General features: G+C 48.4%; 1 protein-coding gene across 3 annotated transcripts in view; it reads left to right on the forward strand.

Moving 5' to 3' along the window:
• The first annotated feature begins 2,224 nt into the window (after positions 1-2,224).
• Positions 2,225-19,072, forward strand: part of LOC8052828 (MKRN2 opposite strand protein) — a 51,386-nt gene continuing 34,538 nt past the window's right edge. Inside the window, exons 1-3 of one of the 3 annotated variants that reach the window (XM_029968306.2) lie at positions 2,225-2,492; positions 2,566-2,711; positions 3,137-3,186. In XM_029968306.2, coding sequence (XP_029824166.1) covers positions 2,469-2,492; positions 2,566-2,711; positions 3,137-3,186 — 220 coding nt within the window. In that variant the 5' untranslated portion in view covers positions 2,225-2,468. Of the gene's footprint in view, positions 2,712-3,136; positions 3,187-19,072 lie in introns of all 3 variants that reach the window. The other 2 variants (XM_029968302.2, XM_029968303.2) reach the window with 2 other exon arrangements.

The following is a 19,072-nucleotide window of genomic DNA, read 5'->3' on the forward strand; positions in this document are numbered from 1 at the left end:
GCGCCTGAAAAGCACGAACTTCGTGGAAAGCGGCGCGAGGCGTTTCGATGACAGCGAGGTACGGCTATTATCTGGTGTTTCGTTTTCTTGAACTAATAATGATGGCCAACATATACATGTGGAATTGTCACCCCCTTCGTGACCCCATCGACAATCACGTCCACGATGTTTATTTCTGTGGGACCGTCAAATCCGCGAGTAAAAAAATAGAAGAAATTGACAGCAGACGGGCACCGAGCGCTGACCTACGCAAAATAAACGAACAAAACGCAAAGTGACGCAAGGTGGAGCTCGCCGCGGTGCACCGGCGCGGCGCAGTTTGTCCTCGATGTTGCACCGACATCGCGCTGCACGACCGAGGAGCGCTGTGCACTGTGCTGGTTTCAGGGCGATTCCGGTGCGAGTTGATCGAAGATGCTATAAGGAGAAGCCAACGAGGTTGGGAGAAGCGGACAGCTACGGACATCTGGTGAGAATATATTCAAATGTTGTGTAATGTTTTTTTTTCTTTATATCACTCAATAAAGTTAATAATATAAAATTACTTCTTTGCTATATAAACACATAAAAGTATTTGGGCTTTTTGGAACAGTCGTGGCGTGTAGGGCAAGTAAGAGCTGTTGTGAATGTTCGAGGCTAGATGGCGGCACAGTAAATAAAACCTTGAATGTTTGCTTGTTTGGAGAGGTTCAACTGGCGCTAGTGTGCTGCTGCAAATTGAAGCAGACAGCAACCAGTCCGAAATTGACTTCCGGTAATGCATTTTCTCTCTGCGCTCGATTATAAGAGCAAATATCACGAATAATTTGTACGTGCAAGGCACATGGGAACATTTCTCAGTCACGCAGACGAAATAACTGGTCAGTTACAGCATTTTTATTTGAAATTCGTGGCATGAAAAACGGTGTTAAAACCGCTTCGTGCGTGTATTTATGTGCACTGTCGGACACTGTAAGCGCGAACACGGCGTCGGCGCTTTCCAGCATGGGGGATATACGTGCCAAAACGAACGAATTACATGTGAAAAACCAAGAGAGACGGCAAGAGCTACGCAGTAACACTGTATAAGTAACTCCTTATGCATGCAGACGATCAAAATAAATTGAAAGCCACGTAATATACTAGTAGTCAGATATGCAATAAATAAGTACTGCTTTATTCTTTCTGCTCGTGAATATGTGCGAAGATGCTTGTTCTGGGTTCAAATCATCAGCCGAACGCTCCAAATCTTTGCAAATAGGGAGAAGCAGAGAACAGGTGCCTGGTTAAAACTGCCCGACATAGGAAATAATGAAAAGATACACCTTTCGTAGCCCACATACTTTATTTTTTGAACTGATCGTCAAGATGCACGACGGAGTCATTTTCATTGGTGAGTGACAGGACGGGCATATTAGCAATATATAAGCGCCACCGGAATGCTAGCGAACCTTGAACGCACTCTACATTCCTTTCGATTGTTATTTTGCTTAGAATCGTCGCTCATTTTTACATACCTGCCATGGAACAGAGGTTTGGGCCTGAAATATAGCGAAGTTTAACATCGTTCAATAGTAAAGAAAAATGCTGTAACTAAAGCAATTACACATTCACCATATCAATAAAGGTACATACTATCCGGTACAACTGAAATAAGAAAAGTTATTCGTGTTATTTTCCGGCGAAGACACAAAATTCTCGCGCGTTTTCCCATAGGAATGCACAGGAGCACCGCAAAAGTAGACTGGTTGCTGTCTGCTTCAATTTGCCTCCCGGAAGTCGCATAGACACTAGCGCCAGTTGAACTTCTAGCCTCAAAGCAAAGCAAAGCACAGGTGACAGTGGGCACAATGAACGGCTTAAAAAGTTATCAGTGTAGGACCTTATACTTGATAGTTGAAACTGTATACTGTATTCTACAGGTTCTACTGGTTTCTCACTCTACAGTTGTCGAAGAAGGGATTGATCTAACAACGGCACTGGGGTTTATATGGGGTTTATCAAGTACAACAAAGAAGAAACCGTCATGGGAAGGTAGAGAACGCTAAACAGATTGTAAAATTACGAAAGCAAGTCGAGGGAAGGCCAAATATCCTATCGATTCATGCATGCACAGTCAATATATATATTTTTCGTGTTCGACTTGGAGGAGCTTCCAAACACTGGCTAGGTGGCGCAAGACGCCGGCCAACTAGAAAAGGTTGGCCTTATTGCTGTATCTATTCATGAATCAGTCGGCCTGGGGTAAACAAACGGGATAAACAAAAAGCCCAAGAAGACTGGTTTGTATGCAGTGTCGCTTGCTGCTTAGGCGCTTAGGTCTGAGGGGGGGTCATCCTAAAGGCAGTGGCCCTGTTGTTCAATAGCGGAAAGTGAGCAGCTTTATTAGTCTACTGACCCAGAACTTGACCCAACAGGGTTTCGGTGTGTGCCGGTAACCCACTTAGCGACGCACGTAACCGAGTAGGAGCGGTTTCGGCAGTGCTCCCATGGGAAGGCACCAACGTAACCATGTGCGAACAGCAGGACCTTGCGATCTTGTGCTTTCAGCACTGTGACAAGAAAGCTAACGTCCTCTGTCTGCAGCTGCCGGAGAACTGTCCCATTTGTGGGCTGGAGTTGGAAGATGCCGAACTTCGTGTCCCGCCGTTCAGGATACCGTACCCTTTCAAGAACTCGCAGAACGCGCCGTGCTCTATCGTTATCAAGCCTTCCAAAGGGGACTTCATGCAGTAAGTTGACATCGCATCTTTGAGTTTTCGACGTAACGCGTGTGTGCGATGTGTTTGCTTCAAGATAAAAACGACCGGCGATCTTTGCACGAGCGCTAATGTAGGTTCTCGTTACTTCTCGTTGACAGAAGTTTCAGGTCAGTTTGCTGATGGGTACTCTTCTTAATAGCCCAATCTCGTTGTCCCTTAAAACGTAGTTTCACAATTGATCCGAATCACAGCACCCTAGTCGCGTCTGATTGTAATGGTCACGTGATCTTTCTATCTCACTAGCTGCTCTTCCTTCTCAGGTTGATCGAATGAAGTTCTGGCACCTCTAGCGTTTGCGGTTTCTAGCCACCGTATAGCTTCCTTCAAAATATTCTTGCCTTCGTAGGGAATGACGATTTTAAATTCTATAGTATTTATTGTCAATTTCGTTTCAGCAGTTACTCAAGCTCCTTGGACCTTCACACGGGGGTGACAGATTCGAAAGGTAAGTTGTCTGGACACTCCCATTGGCTGTCTGAAATCATGTGACGACTGCCTGTAGAATACTGACTTTCTCATTTTCCCAGCATTTCGTGGAAACAGGTTTCATGGGCAACTTTTCGTGGATAAAAATTTCACGGGCACACATTGTCGTTTCATCTACATTTCAACATTTCACCGACACTTGTTACGCGAATTGCACGCTGTCGGGACATACCGTCGCACGTGTATCATCGGGGTGCTTGTTATTTCACCCGGCCCACCCATTCACGCCACATTGTGGTGACAGTCTGTGGCGGCTCATTACAAAAATGTTAACCCACCTGACCTTTAACCTGGCCCACCCCTACACGGCGCATTGCAGCGACAGTCTGGGGTAACTCATTACAGAGGAAAGAGAATCTAAATTATTCAGTTTAGAGTGACAAGTTCTCCCGCTGCCTTCAAAAAGTTAGTATTCCATGAGATAACACACAAGTATAAACTGCCAGAGGGCACTTCATCATAGCAGTCGGGAGATGCTCTGCTTGCGTTAAAAACCACAGTGTGGGAAATTCATTGTTCCTCAGCATTGTACGATGGATGTTGGGGATTCTCCTATTTTCCGTCGACCTTAGAAGTCCCAACTCCGCAGCGTGATGCTCGACCGTGGAATCCGGTTTGTCATCGTGATGCTCGCTATGCTCTTAGAGTGCAAATCAAATGCCAGACACGTTGAAAACAGTAACAACTTTTCTTCTCTCATACAAAAATATGTTTGTTGGCTGATCATTGCTTGGTTCACAACCTTGTTGAAGCTGTTGACGACCAGGCCTTGTTGAATCAGTCCTTATCAACCACCTTCCACTGTTGTGAAAGGTGGGATATGCAAATCAATTTTGATAAGACTACTGTCTTTAAGTGTAACCATAAAAAAATGTCCCATTTTGTTTTTGTGCGAAATGAATGGAATAGCCTTGCAACATTCTAACATTCTTAAGTATCTTTGTGTCGCAATATCTTGTGATCTCAGCTGGAATACACATACCCAAAATCTATGTAATTTCCATATAGAATACTTGGTTTCATGAGAAGAACTCTAACAGGGACGAATCCTGATGTCATAACTAATGTTTATAAAGCTTTACTGTACCTTCCGCTAGAGTACACTTCAATAATATAGGAGCCCCATACAAAATCTCAAATTAATAAAGTAGAGTGAATACAAAGCCTTGCAGCTAAGTTTCTTTTTTCTAGATACAGTAGGCAGGAGTCGGTTTCAGCATCAATGAGAGAGAAGCCCAGTTGTTTTCCTTAGTGGCGAGGCCTGAAGTTGTGCAATTTATATTTTTTTTATCTACTGTATTTGAATTACTTTAATGTTGATACACAAAGTTACATAAGCACTGGAAGGCAGTCTAGATGGTTAAACAATTAATTATTAGTTCACTTACCTCTCTTCAATCTTGATATTTGTTAAAGGGACAGTGCAACGGTTTTAATGTTGAAAGAATTGCCAGTGTGCACTTTTCATATTGTTTATACAAGCCCAAGTGACCAAAAACGCGTCACCTGTCCCGAAAAAACGGCTATTCTGCTGCGTAATCGCAAGGCAAAAAACAAATTATTTGCCGATCTGCAGTCACCTGTGGCGGCTACGGGAACTAAAATGACGGCATCTCTGGGGGCACGTGGAAGTCAACAAACCCTGTCCCCCTCCGCTGCTACACTCGCCGTCAGCCCCGTGGTGAACCATCCTTTGTGTCCATCGCTTGCCGCGACCTTTGACGAGGCTAATCCTTTGAAAGTCGATAATCGCGGAGGAAGCGGCTGGGATCTCTGAAGAGAGGGCCCAAGGGGAAACCACGTGAATCCCCAGAGTACGTCACTCGAAAGTTGGAGTGGAGAGTTGAGAGGCACCTCGACCTTTGATTTGTTTCATTTTTTTTAAATAAGAACTAGCGCTCGCAAGAAAATGTGGTTTACGGTTTTTTGTTCCATAGGTGACGCAGATTAATTTCCGCAGTTAATTGGCCAAAGTCTGAAAATCGTTGCACTGCCCCTTTAATATTCTTTTCCTGTGAAGACCATCGAAGACTGGCATAGGTAACCCCCGAGTGTTTTCATTAATGTCTCTTCTGTTGAAGCATTTGAAGAAAAATTGTTGCATTGATTTTCTGACGAGTAGTTGTGTTTCCAGTGATGGAAGCGCTGCACCATTTGTGCCAAATTGCGCCAAAATGCCATTTTTGCTAAGAATTGCGCCACACCTGCGCCAAGATGGGCTTAGAGCCATAAAATTAATGTTTTATTATTGGTCGACCTTAATATTCGGAGAAGTTAAGGAAAAGAAAAATTGTGCAAATATAAATTTCAGAGCGTCTCTACTCACCGTATAGTTTGTTTCGTCTTAGGTCAGAGAACTGTCGAAGGCTCGAACACATACTAAAAGCGCAAGTCACAGGACATTCATTGCACTTGATTGTTTTAGCTGATAAAAAACATCTACAAAAAGATGACGAATGCCATGCTGTCATGCTTTGATGCTGGGGATCAACTGGCCAGAGTCGATGCTAAGCATCAATCGCTCTGGCCGGTTGATGCTCTGGCTGGTTTATCGCTGACATTGTCTAAATTTCCAGACAGTGTCGTTGATGTCAGGAACTAAGGGTCCTGAGAAAACTTTGCAAAATAGTAGGATTGTCGATTGCAGCTACTCTGACAAAACAGAACCAGGGTCTTGTACTCCTGATAATATCACTTGATTATCATGTCTGCCACATGCCTTCGTTCCATGGCTGCAGAATACGGTGGCACTTGCGGTGCTCGCATCAACGTTCACGGCCTCTCATCAGTATGCGTGTGCCGAGCTTCACCACTTTGCACTGGTGTGCTAGGAGCAGTGGTTGACCTGGGGGAGTGCCTGGCTTAGCGCAATAGGTGCGCAAATTATGCTTAGGCTTATTACAGGTCAAACTTACTTGTCCTAATTGTAAGTTAATCTTGAATTTAAAAAAAAAGAAACAGCAGAGAGAGAGAGAGGGACGAAAACAAGGGTCTATATATATTTGAATAAATACGGTTGTCACAGTATTTCCTGTGCAGCTGTCAATCGAAAGAGCTGCGAATTTTGACGTAACTCTCGTTTCTACGCTGCTAAAAAGCAGTGGCACCTTTAAACGGGTGCTGAATCAAAACTTTAAATATACAGAAAACATCAAGAAATAAGTTGAATAGAATCAGCTAAACCTGTAATTGATAATCACATGGTTATACTTTAAGCGGATGGTTATATTTTTCGTTCTAAATGACGGGAATTTTGCTAGCGCTTCAAAATCAGCCATTGAAGAGCGCAATGCATCTCGGGAGATCTGGCAGATTTGGTGCAGCCTTGAAGTCATCATACCACGAAGGTCCAAACGGTGCGTTTGGACCTTTGCCACTTGGAGGCGTCAACGCATTACAATCTCACTTAGTCAAAGTACCCGAAGGTTGTGTAGCATATCGCGGAGCCAGCAGAGCGGCGGAGCGGAGCTGCCTCGAGTGAGCGATGGCCAACCAACACAGGAGAGCGGTGGGTATGATGACATTAATGAGAACGAAGACGCAGCTACATCACCAGTGGCCATGATGGCCGAGAAGTGATTTGGCCTAGAGTTGTATTTGTATTCCTTGTCTTAGTCGCCTGCAACAGGTAATAAAGCTTATTTCATGAAAAAATCTTGCAACAAAACCTAATAAATTTATATTCACAAAGTGAAATTATCGCAAGTTCTTCAAAAGCTACGACTAAATTCTACAACCACGCCTACAACAGCTCCAGAGGTTTACACACTTTTTATGGTCAAATCCACATTGCAATCAACAAGGCTCGCTTATGTCGTCGTGACAGCCAATGTGCACTTTATGTGCTCTCCGTGCGCGCCCCGACTTCAAGCAACAAGAGAAAGAAAAAATAAGTACTGGGAGTTTCCGGGAAACGAGAAACATGTTTTTTGGCCCAGGTAAATAAACTATGCATTGCAGAAAGCTCAAACTTTGTAAGAATATGACACTGGCGGTTGGGATAGAACGCAAAAGTTTGAGAACATGACGTTACCTTGTTAAGATCATTGAGAAAAAAGAAATTTGTCCATGAACCGACGTCCACCCTAGCCTAATATCGTTAGAACAAAAAATGACACTATAATAGCATGTAGCATCTATTTCAGTGAAAAAAACTTCTCAGCAAGAAAGGATATTGTTTTTTTTCTTGCAGACAAGTTTTTTTTTCATTGAAATAGACACTACAGGCACCTACAGTGTCATTTCTTGTTTTAACAATATTAGGCTTAGCTGGTCGTCAGCCCATAGAGAAAATTCGTTTTTCTCAATTATCTTTTGACCCAGATGACGTCATATGCCCAAACTCACTCTTTCTATCCCAACCGCTAGCTTCATATTCGCAAGAAGTTCAAGCTTTCTGCGATGCTGAGTTTATTTACCCAAACCGAAAAACATGGTTCCCGTCTCTCGGAGACTCCCTGTACCTGAACCTGAATGCTGTGGTAGAAACAAATGCTGGAACCATGGATACCGAAGAGGCTACGACAACAATCCCGCTGACCAAACGACAGCCAAGGATCTAGGAGTGGTAGGCCTGGCAAGACGCTGCGACGCAATGTTGCTCGGACAACCCGGGACAAGACCATCCGCACACGACCCGCTGGCTTGCTGAATAGAATAATGCCGCGAGCGCAGCTGACTAAATAGGCAGCGCACTCGTGGCCTAACGGTTATCGCGCGTGTCTTCCACGCAGAAAGCCAGGGTTTGATTCCAGCCAGCGGACTGTCCTTTTATTTTCTTTTTCAACTTGCCCTTCTCGTAAGTTTGAGAACATTCTCGTCTGATTGAGTTCCGAATGTTCTACGCATCGAAAGTTCTACACCGAATGATCCAGAAACCCACGAGGGTACATAAGGGACTCCACAGGGCGAGCGAAGTCAGTTTCGCCCCAGCGTTCGACTCTGCTCTTTCGCCGGCTTCGACGCCCGCGATGCTCTGCTGTTAGCCTCTGTTTCCTTTTTATTTTTGGGCACAAGTTTGCCCCCATTAAACGTTTCAGTTTCCCCAGGTATTCTTTGTTTCCTCGTTTGTTCCTTCGTGACATTTTGGTGGAAGTGCGGAGTACTGCATGTTCGTACAGCGTTCCCCTCCAAGGGCCCGCAATGCAAGTCCGATTCCCGGCTCGGTGAGAAGACCACTCCACGCGGGACCTGAAACTTGGACCAGTCGCTGCACCAAGGGAGAGGTTCCTGAGTACGGTTTGCTGCTGGACAAGCCCAAGCCGAAGAAGACGACGATGGCCAACCGGTCGCAGACCCCCGCCGCTGCTGCCGTCGTCTACCTGCCCGTCACTCCGCGGACACCGGCTCCCTTCCACGGCGAAAGCCACGAAGACATCGACGACTGGATCCAACAGTACGAACGAGTGGCCCGTCATAACGGGTGGACTCCGGAACAGTGTCTACAAAATGCTTACTTCGCCTTGGATCAACCGGCCGGAACTGGTTCGGGAACCACGAAGCATCAATCTTCTCCTGGAAGCAACTCAAGGTGGAGTTGCAAAGAACATTCATGAACCAACAACGAAGAGAACGGGCAGAAGAGCTTCTTCAAGCGAGGATCCAAGGCCCTAACGAGAGCGTTGCTAGCTTCGTGGGAGATGTCCTGCGCGCTCAGCAACCGCGCTGACCCTCAAGCATCCGAAGCAAAGAAGCTCAGAGTCTTGATGCACAGCGTGAAGGAAAACATTTTGGGTGGTCTTGTGTGGAGCCCGCCTACCACCGTCGAAGGCTTCATGACTGAGGCCACCAACATCGAACGTGCCCTTCAAGCACGAGCCGCCCACTATCACCGAGTTCCCAGCATCGCTGCCTTTTCGTCTTCCGGCTGCAACACCACGGACATCCGCGAGATAATCCGGGACGTCGTCCGGGAGGAGATCAAGAAGCTTCTACCTGCCGCCGCAAGCCCAGCTTCGCCCTCAATCGCCGAGATTGTCAGGGAAGAAGTCCAGCAAGCGCTGCAGCCTGGGGCTCTCGTCAGCACCGCTCCGGAACCACCGACGTTGAGTTACGCTGCAGTGGCCCGACGGCCACCGCCTCCTCCTCGCACCTATGTCACGCCGCCCCAATGCCAGTCTGCTGCGCCGCAGCATGACCGACGCCACGACGACCAGGTCCAGTACGCCTGCCCGGAGCCTCGCACACCCCGCAAGACCGACGTGTGGCGAACGCCTGACCGATGCCCTCTGTGCTTCCATTGCGGGGAAGCGGACCACACCTACTGCCGATGCCCATACTGACGACTTGGGCTACTGCCCCGAGCCTGCGTCCCGCCGAGAGTTCCGGTCGCCGTCGCCGCGACGTCCAGCTTCGCCGATGCACCGACCCTGACGTGAAAACCTGTCGCCCCTCGCTCCTTGCCGGGGAAACTAGGCACGGCAACCCCTGGAGATGGAGTTGCCGAAGACGATCGACGCCAAGATCCTCCACGAACGTCGGAGGGCCCCCACTCAAACGCTACCAGGGATCGAAACGTTGCCTCTGCAACGGTGTCCAATAACCTAAACGTCATCATCGACGGCCACGACGCATCAGCACTCGTGGACACCGGAGCAGACTACTCAGTCTTGAGTGGGACGCTGTCCCATCGCCTTCGAAAAGTCACGACGCCGTGGGATGGACCTCAAATACGAACCGCCGGAGGGCACCTCATCTCACCGATCGGGAGACGCACTGCTCGCGTCGAGATCCACAGTGAGACGTGCCCTGTCAAGTTCGTCGTACTGCAAGACTGTTTGAGGGACGTTATCCTTGGAATGGACTTCCTCTGTGTGTATGGTGCCGTCATCGACCTCAGAGCAAACCGGCCGACGCTGCGAAAACCTGCTTCATCACAGGAGGACCCCAAAACGACGTCATCCGCGGTACGAGTCCTCGCAAACCATGTGAACCTACCGCCGCGGTCAAGTGTTTCCGTACCCGTCAGGGTCGATGAGACTTTCTGCGGCGACGTTTTGCTCGAAGGAATCCCCCAGTTGCTTCTAGGAAGAGGGATCGGCATCGCAAGAGGTGTCACGGAGCTCCAAGACGGACACACTGTCGAGCTCGTAATGAACTTCCGACAGGAGGCCCAGCACCTTACGAAAGGCACCGCCGTGGGTCACGCCGAGGAACTCCCGGACTCAGCCGCAATCGCCGGAATATCAGAAGGCCCCTCTTCGTGGCCACCCAAGACAACGCCGCCTTCGCAGTTTGACATCGACCCAACCCTGCCTATTCCACAACGATGACAACTCAGTGACCTTCTGGCCGAGTTCAATGAGTGCTTCTCCATGTCGTCAAATGTGCGCCAAACGACCGTTGCGAAACACCAAATTGTCACTGAAGACAACGCGCTTTCTGTTCATCGGTCGCCGTACCGTGTCTCTGTCAAAGAGAGAGAAGTCATCCAGAAGCAGGTTCAAGAAATGCTCGATGACGACATTGTCCAGCCCTCAAGCAGAAACGTCGGCTTCACCGGTAGTCCTGGGGAAAAAGAAAGACGGGACTCTTCAGTTTCGTGTGGACTATCGCTGACTGAACGCCGTAACAAAAAAGGACGTCTACCCACTGCCACGCACCGACGACACCGGCTGCGCCACGCCCGATACTTTTCGTCAATGAACCTGAAGAGTGGGTACTGGCAGGTTGAGGTCGACGAACGAGATCGTGAAAAGACTGCCTTTGTCACGCCGAATGGGCTGTATGAATTTAAAGCGATGCCATTCGGACTATGCACAGCACCGGCGACGTTCCAGCGCGTAATGGACACCATTCTTTCCGGCTTGAAATGGCCAAGTTGTCTTGTCTATCTCGACGACGTCGTGGTATTCGCCAGCGACTTCGACGAGCACTTGAGACGTTTGCGAGCCGTGCTACAGGCTATCCAGAATGCTGGACTGACGCTGAAGCCGTCAAAATGTCGGTTCGCTTACGGCGAGCTCAAATTCCTGGGCCATGTCGTGAGTGCTCAAGGTGTAAGTCCTGACCCTGCGAAGACATCCACTGTCGCCGAATTTCCGAAGCCATCAGACAAGAAAGCCGTACGAAGATTTCTTGGGCTGTGCGCATACTACAGATGTTTTTCGTTTGCGATTTTGCCAAGATTTCTGCACCGCTCACGCATCTGACGAAGGACAATGTGAACTTCCAGGGGGGGGAGGAGCAAGAACATGCGTTCAACGAACTGAAGGAAAGACTCCAGTCGCCCCCTATCCTCGGACAGTTTGATCCATCAGCGGAAACGGAAGTTCACACAGACGCCAACAACGCCAGGCTAGGTGCAGTGCTCGTCCAAAGACAAGACGGAGCAGAAAGGGTGATCACTTACACAAGCCGGGCACTGTCCAAGGCAGAGAAAAATTACTCAACAACTGACAAGGAATGTCTTGCCGTCGTCTGGGCGTTAACCAAGTTCCGCCCGTACCTGCATGGGATCCCGTTCCGCGTTGTCACGGACCACCACGCTCTCTGTTGGCTTGCCAACCTCAAGGACCCCCCCGCAGGGGGCACCTGTGAAAGCAGGTGTTTGGAGAGTGGCGTCTCCACGGACCCCGAGCTCCGCAGGGGGCGCCTGCACCTTAGGTGCTAGGTGCTTGGTGAGTAGCGTCACCACGGACCCCAGCCACTTTGGCGACACCACAGACCCTGAGTAAAAAGTGGCTAAGACCCACCCACGTCTGGCTGTGCGTGGCGAGCCCGTGTCCAGGGAAAAGGGCATCCTGGTGGTTGAGCTGAGCCCGGGGTAGGTTTGGACCCTTCGGGGCCCCCCGGGCGAGGCAACACACCACTTTGGCCCCTGCTTCCTGTAGACGGGTGTCCTGGCTTGGCCCGACCAGGATGATTCAGTCAGTCGCCACATCTTCTACTATCCCCTCTTATCTTTCTCTTTTCTCTGCTCTTCTTTCTTTCATATTCACCATCTTTGGCGGCAAGGGCTAACCTTGGGTGGCGATAGACCCCTTGTCTAGACCCGCACTAGGTTATAGTGTCTTGGTAGCACTGATAGCGTAATGTCGTCAGCAAAACCTTTATTGCTATGGCGCATTACCTATCCCCATGTTGGGCTCCGTGGTGGGTGGTGCGCTACAGACGCCGAACGCCTCCCCATTTATTATGGGTTCCAAACACAACCAAAAACCTGATCAGGCCCTGAAAAGGGCCCGCACCGAAGTCCTTTACCATCCCGCAAAGTCCCCTGAGCTTTTTAAATTTCCGAAGTTTCTTGTCCTCTATTCTGAGGCGGAAAAGCCACTTGCCAAGCTTTCTCCCTTCCTTGTTTCTAAAGTCCTTGAAGGTGTCATTGGTACGAACTTCAATGCCAAAAAGATGGCGTCGGGCGACCTTCTGGTCGAGATAAACACAAAACAACAAAGTGACGCTCTTCTCGCCTTGAACTCCGTTTCAGATTACAAGGTTAGCGTGACTCCACACCGCAAGCTGAACACCATTCAGGGAGTCATCTCTGAGAACGACTTGCTCGAAACATCTGAGGAAGAGCTCGTTGATGGCCTCGCCAGCCAAGGGTTGTAGGTGCACGCCGCATCACCCTCCGCCGAGATGGTGTCGAACGAAAAACAAGACATATTATCTTGACATTCGATTCCACCACACTACCAGAGACCATAAAGGCAGGATACCTCCAGTGCCGAGTCCGACCCTATGTGCCGAACCCTCAGCGGTGCTTTAAGTGCCAGCGGTTCGGCCATGGTTCGAGGAACTGTCGAGGAAGAGACACCTGTGCGAAGTGCTCCAGCAAGGAGCACGCCACAGATGCGTGCGATAATGAGCCTCATTGTGCAAACTGCAATGGCAACCACCCGGCATACTCCCGATCATGTCCTATGTGGAAAGATGAGAAAGAAGTCCTTAAACTAAAAGTTACTGAAAACATCAGCTACGTGGAGGCAAAGAAGCGTTTTGCCTTTGTCTCAAAAGGCTCTTATGCCGAGGCCGTGCGCAGGGGACCAGCGCGGCCAATGGTTTCGATGGGAACGCAGACGTCTCCGGACGACCTGCATCTCCCATCACGGTCCCCCTCCAAACCCCCGGGAGCGGTGCCAGGGGCACCGCCCCCGAACCGCAAGGTGAATGCTGCCTTGCCAGCATCCACCCCAGAACAGGGGACGACGTCTCCTGCTCAACCGGCCGCTTCGACCTCTCGGGGCCGGGGCCTACCTCCCCACACCTCTGCTCCTCAGAGGAAGCCTGGGGAGGTGCCAAGGCAGTCGACCTCCAGGGTCCAGCTGCCGGCAGCTGCAGACGAGCCCATGGACGAGGGTGGGTCGAGATCTGATGAGGAGGCTCTCCTCTCAAGATCAGAGTCCACCCCTTCTGCCTCCGGTGACTCTAATCGGAAGCAGAACCCCTCTAAAAAACAAAGTGCACCGCGTGTGAAGATAGATTTTAAACCCCAAGGAACATAGCTTTTTAATATAATTTTTATGTTATACTTATTGTGTTTTAAATGGTTAAAAATATAGGGATTATGCAGTGGAACTGTCGCGGCCTTCTACGTAACATAGATGACATCAATTTATTTTTTGATGAGCTCCGCCCTGTTGCTATTTGCCTACAGGAGACTTACCTAACTGACTCACACACAAAGGTTTTGCGTCATCATCAAGTTTTTAGAAAGGACCGCCATTCCTCAAGCCCTTCGGGTGGTGTAGCAGTGGTGGTTCAGAGTGGAGTGGCATGTGCCAAAGTTCCATTACAAACTTCACTTGAGGCAGTTGCAGTTCGCATCCTTCTTGACCGCCTCATCACTCTAGTGTCACTCTACTTACCACCTAATGTTCCGCTTCATCTTCACGAACTCCAAGCCAACTCAAGCCAAATCAACCAACTCCCCAAACCTTTTTTAATCCTTGGTGATTTTAATGCCCACCATCCTTTGTGGGGAAGCTCTCGTCAGGACTCCCGAGGTGGAGTTGTTGAACGACTTTTATTATCAACTGGAATCTGCTTACTGAATAAGAAAAAACCTACATTTTTTAGTGCTGCCCACAACACTTTTACATCAATCGACCTATCACTATCATCACCATCTCTCCTTCCATGCTTTTCATGGAACGTTTTAGACAACCCTTTTGGCAGCGACCATCTACCCATAATTTTAGAGAGCGTTTTACCAATTTCATCGATACCAACTCGACTCCCGCGATGGAAGTTGGAAAAGGCCGATTGGTCTATTTTTGGTTTAGGAGCAGCACTTGATCCCTCCTTGTTTCTTCATATGACTCCCGAGGATGCGACGCTTTACGTTACAGAATGCATTATAAATGCTGCTTCCACTTCAATTCCACAGACTTCAGGAAATCTTCCCCGGAGGTGCAAGCCCTGGTGGAATGAGGAATGTACTTCCACTCGGAAAAGCCAGAACAAGGCGTGGGGAACTTTTCGGCGATATCCAACTTTCCTTAACTTGATCGAGTTTGGAAAAAAAGAGCACAAGCTCGATGGACGCGAAAACGGGCAAAGTGGGCTTCTTGGACAAAGTATGTTTCATCCTTAAATAGTTTTGTCACGGCTAAAGAAGTATGGGATCGTCTCAAAAAAGTTCGCGGGCAGTACCATGCTTTCAGGATTCCACTAATCCTTGTACCACCTGCTATCCTTTTTCAATTACCTTTGGGAAGCTGCTGCTTTTCCACATACTTGGAGATGTGCCCACATTATACCTTTGCTGGAGCCTGGAAAAGATCCCTCTCTAGCTACAAGCTACCGCCCCATAGCACTTACAAGCTGCTTGGGGAAAACTTATGAAAGGCTTATAAATCGCCGCCTTATGTTTTTTTTGGAGGAGAAAAACTTTTTCGATACTAACCAGTGTGGCTTTCGGGCTGGACGGTCGACTATGGACCATCTGGTCCGACTTGAGACCGTCATACGCGAGGCCTTTGTTCACCGGCAGCATTGTGTGTCCGTGTTTTTTGATTTAGAGAAGGCATACGACACTACATGGAGGTATGGTATCCTTCGAGATCTGTACAACTGTGGAGTGCGTGGCCGTATGCTCCGTTGCTTACAGAACTATTTAAGTGAACGTACATTTCAAGTTCGATTAGGCTCGACTTTATCCAGTATCTTCTTACAAGAAAATGGTGTCCCCCAGGGCGGAGTTTTAAGTGCCACTTTATTTGCAGTTAAGATAAACAGTCTAGCTCAAGTTATACCGTCATCCGTTTCTTACTCTCTTTACGTGGACGATGTGCAAATATCTTTTTCGTCTTGCAACCTCTCTAGTTGTGAACGGCAATTGCAGCTCACGATAAATAGGATGAGCAGGTGGGCAAATGAAAATGGTTTTAAATTCTCCCCAGAGAAAACTGTGTGTGTGCCCTTCTCCCTGCGACGAGGTCTATCTTTGGATCCATTCTTACAATTGAATAACACAGAAATATCGGTGAAGCACGAACATAAATTTTTAGGCATGATCTTTGATAAAAAGCTTACATTTAAGTCTCATTTAAAGGAAATAAAGCAGAAGTGCTTGCAATCCTCTAACATCCTTAAGGTGCTATCACATGTATCTTGGGGGTCTGACAGGCGATGCCTCCTACGGTTGTACAATGCTTTAGTTCGGTCACGCCTGGATTATGGAGCGATCGTTTATGGTTCAGCACGACCTTCCACACTAAGGATGTTGGATCCGGTTCATCACCTTGGGCTCCGGCTTGCCACTGGGGCATTTCGCACATCACCCGTATTAAGCTTGTATGTGGACACACATCAAATGTCTCTTGGAAAACGGCGACAGTACTTGAGCCTGTGTTATTATTACAAAGTCCTCTCGGATCCCAAAAATCCTGCTTATAGTATTTTACACACCCCTCAGTTCTGTAAATTGTTTGAAAACAAGCCAACAATTGTGTGCCCCCTAGGCTTTCGAGTTCAAAGTATCTGTAACTCTCTCAACCTCCCTGTCCCTTCCACAAGTGGCGTTAACTTGCTAAAATCTATAGAGAGAATTGCCCCTTGGAACGAGCTACCCGTATGTTGTGACTGGTCTCTCACCAAATACAGTAAGAAGACCGTTGCTCCACAGTTTCTTCAGAAAGAGTTTATATCTTTACAAGAAAGGATATCTAGAGGGTGCAACGAGTACTATACCGACGGGTCGAAATCTTTAAGTCACGTTGGTTGTGCAGTTTATTCTAGTAACTTTGAAAGAGCTGTACAGCTTGACTCAATGGCAAGCATCTTCACCGCAGAGCTCTATGGTATTTTATTAGCCATTGAGCATATTCTGGACAACAATGTATTGAACGCAGTCATTTTTGTCGATTCGCAAAGTGTCTTATCTGCTATTTCTTCCAGAGTTTCTACAAAGAATATACTTACACAACATGTTCGTATTAAAGTAAACAGAGCTCTTCGCCTTGGATGCACTATCAAATTTTGCTGGGTACCGAGTCACGTAGGAATCGCAGGAAATGAGAATGCAGATCGCCTGGCTGCATCCGCCACAGACTCAATAGTATCTTTTGGCCTGCCCTACCAGGATTTTAAACCACTTCTAAAGAAATCTCTTTTAAAGACTTGGCAGCTGGAATGGGACACTGAAACCAACAACAAGCTCCACGTGATTAAACCCATGATAGGCATCTGGGAAAGTTCATTCCACAAGAACCGCCACCTTGAGGTTCTGCTTTGCCGCTTGAGAATTGGCCATTCACGTTTGACACATACATACCTTCTAAGTGGCGAAGATGTTGCAGTTTGTGCCCATTGTGGGGAATTACTTACAGTTTTACACATTCTATGGGAATGTAGGTTTTATCATCAACTGCGCGTATCATGTTTTCCTGAACTCTTTAGAAACCATCTTCCCTTTCATCCTATGTTTTTACTTGGAGACAATGCCTTAGTACCACTCGGAGGAGTTTTTGATTTTATTAACAAAACTGGATATCCACACCAGTTATAAAAAGTTTCTCTAGCCTAGCATCTGTTTCATTCGATCTTTAAAACATTTTGTTTGGCGCATTATGGCCACCGTTGCCGCTGCGCCATTAAAATCTTAATCCTAACCTAACCTAACCTCAAGGACCCGTCAGGACGCCTCGCTCGCTGGAGCCTTTGACTGCAAGAATTCGACGTGACCATTGCGCACAAGTCTGGCCACAAGCATAATAGGGCCCCAGTCGAATCTCCTTCTGACAGCACCGATGACGATGATGACGTCCGTTTTCTCGGAGAAATTACAGATACTGACATCGGAGCACTTCAACGAGATGACCCCGAACTTCGCGCCGTGATCGACTACCTCGAAGGTCAAGGAAGTTCAGTTCCGCGAGTCTTGGTGCGAAACTTGCCAAGCTTCGTTCTGCGGCGAGGCGTGCTCTTCAAGAAGAACTTCGGAACGAGCAACTCTGCCTGGCTGCTGGTTGTTCCGGCCAGCCTGCGAGAAGAAGTCTTTCAAGCATGCCATGACGACCCGACGGCTGGACACCTTGGCTACAGCAGGACGCTCGCCCGGATTCGTGACAAGTACTACTGGCCGAGACTCCCAAAAACAGTCCACCTGTACACACGGTCGTGCCATGAGTGCCAACGACGTAAGAGGCCTCCGACGAAGCCAGCAGGACTCCTGCAGCCGATACCTGCCCCAACTGCGCCCTTCCAGCAGGTCGGAATGGATTTACTTGGGCCGTTCCCAACATCGACGCAAGGAAATCGGTGGATTATCGTCGCAACCGATTATCTTACACGATACGCCGAGACGAAAGCCCTGCCATCGGGAACAGCGGTGGAAGTCGCCAAGTTTTTCGTCAAGTACATTCTCCTTCGACACGGCGCACCTGAAGTGCTGATTACAGATCGCGGGTCATCCTTCATGGCACAGCTGACTCAAGAAGTTCTTCGGCTCAGTCATGCCAGCCATCGACGAACAACCGCTTATCATCCACAGACCAACGGGCTAACGGAGCGGCTCAACAAGACGATCGCCTACATGAGCTCCATGTACGTCGACGTAAAGCACATGACATGGGATGAGGTGTTGCTGTACGTCATGTTTGCGTACAACACAGCGGTTCAAGAAACCACGGGAATGACACCGTTCCAACTGGTACATGGCCGGACGGTTACCACAATGCCCGACGCCATGCTGCCTCACGTGCCAGCCGACGATGGCAACGAAGATGCTCAACCGATATCGCAATGCGCGGAAGAAGCTCGCCAACTGGCAAGAATCAAGATTTATGACCAACAGCGTGTCGATGCACGCCGCTATAACCTTCGTCGCCGGGACGTCCACTTTCAACCTGGAGACCGGGTATGGGTGTGGACACCGATACGGTGCCGTGGGCTCAGCGAGAAGCTTCTCAAACACTATTTTTGACCCTACAAAATCATTGGACGCCTCGGCAATCTGAACTACAAAGTTCTACCCGACTGATCGCGCCCATCTGCAAGACGCCAGCCACGACCCGAGGTGGTGCACGTCGTCCGGATCAAGCTGTATTACGAACGATAGAACTTTGGACTCTCATCAAAAAGGGAATTGTGAACTGTAGCTCGCGACTCTGCTACCCTTTTGTTGTGTATTTGTGTTTTGTGGTGCATCGGGACGATGCACTTCTTTAAAGGAAGGAATAATGCCACGAGCACAGCTGGCCAAGTAGGCAGCGTGCTCGTGGCCTAACGGTTATCGCGTGTGCCTTCCACGCAGAAAGCCAGGGTTCGATTCCAGCCAGCGAACTGTCTTTTTATTTACTCTTTTAACTTGTCCTTCTCAGAAGTTCAAGAACATTCCAGTCTGATCGAGTTCCGAATGTTCTACGCATCGAAAGTTCCACGCCGAATGATCCAGAAACCCA

This window comes from Ixodes scapularis, unplaced genomic scaffold (assembly GCF_016920785.2).
Source record: "Ixodes scapularis isolate PalLabHiFi unplaced genomic scaffold, ASM1692078v2 PGA_scaffold2__306_contigs__length_199485367, whole genome shotgun sequence".
Lineage (NCBI taxonomy): Eukaryota > Metazoa > Arthropoda > Arachnida > Ixodida > Ixodidae > Ixodes > Ixodes scapularis.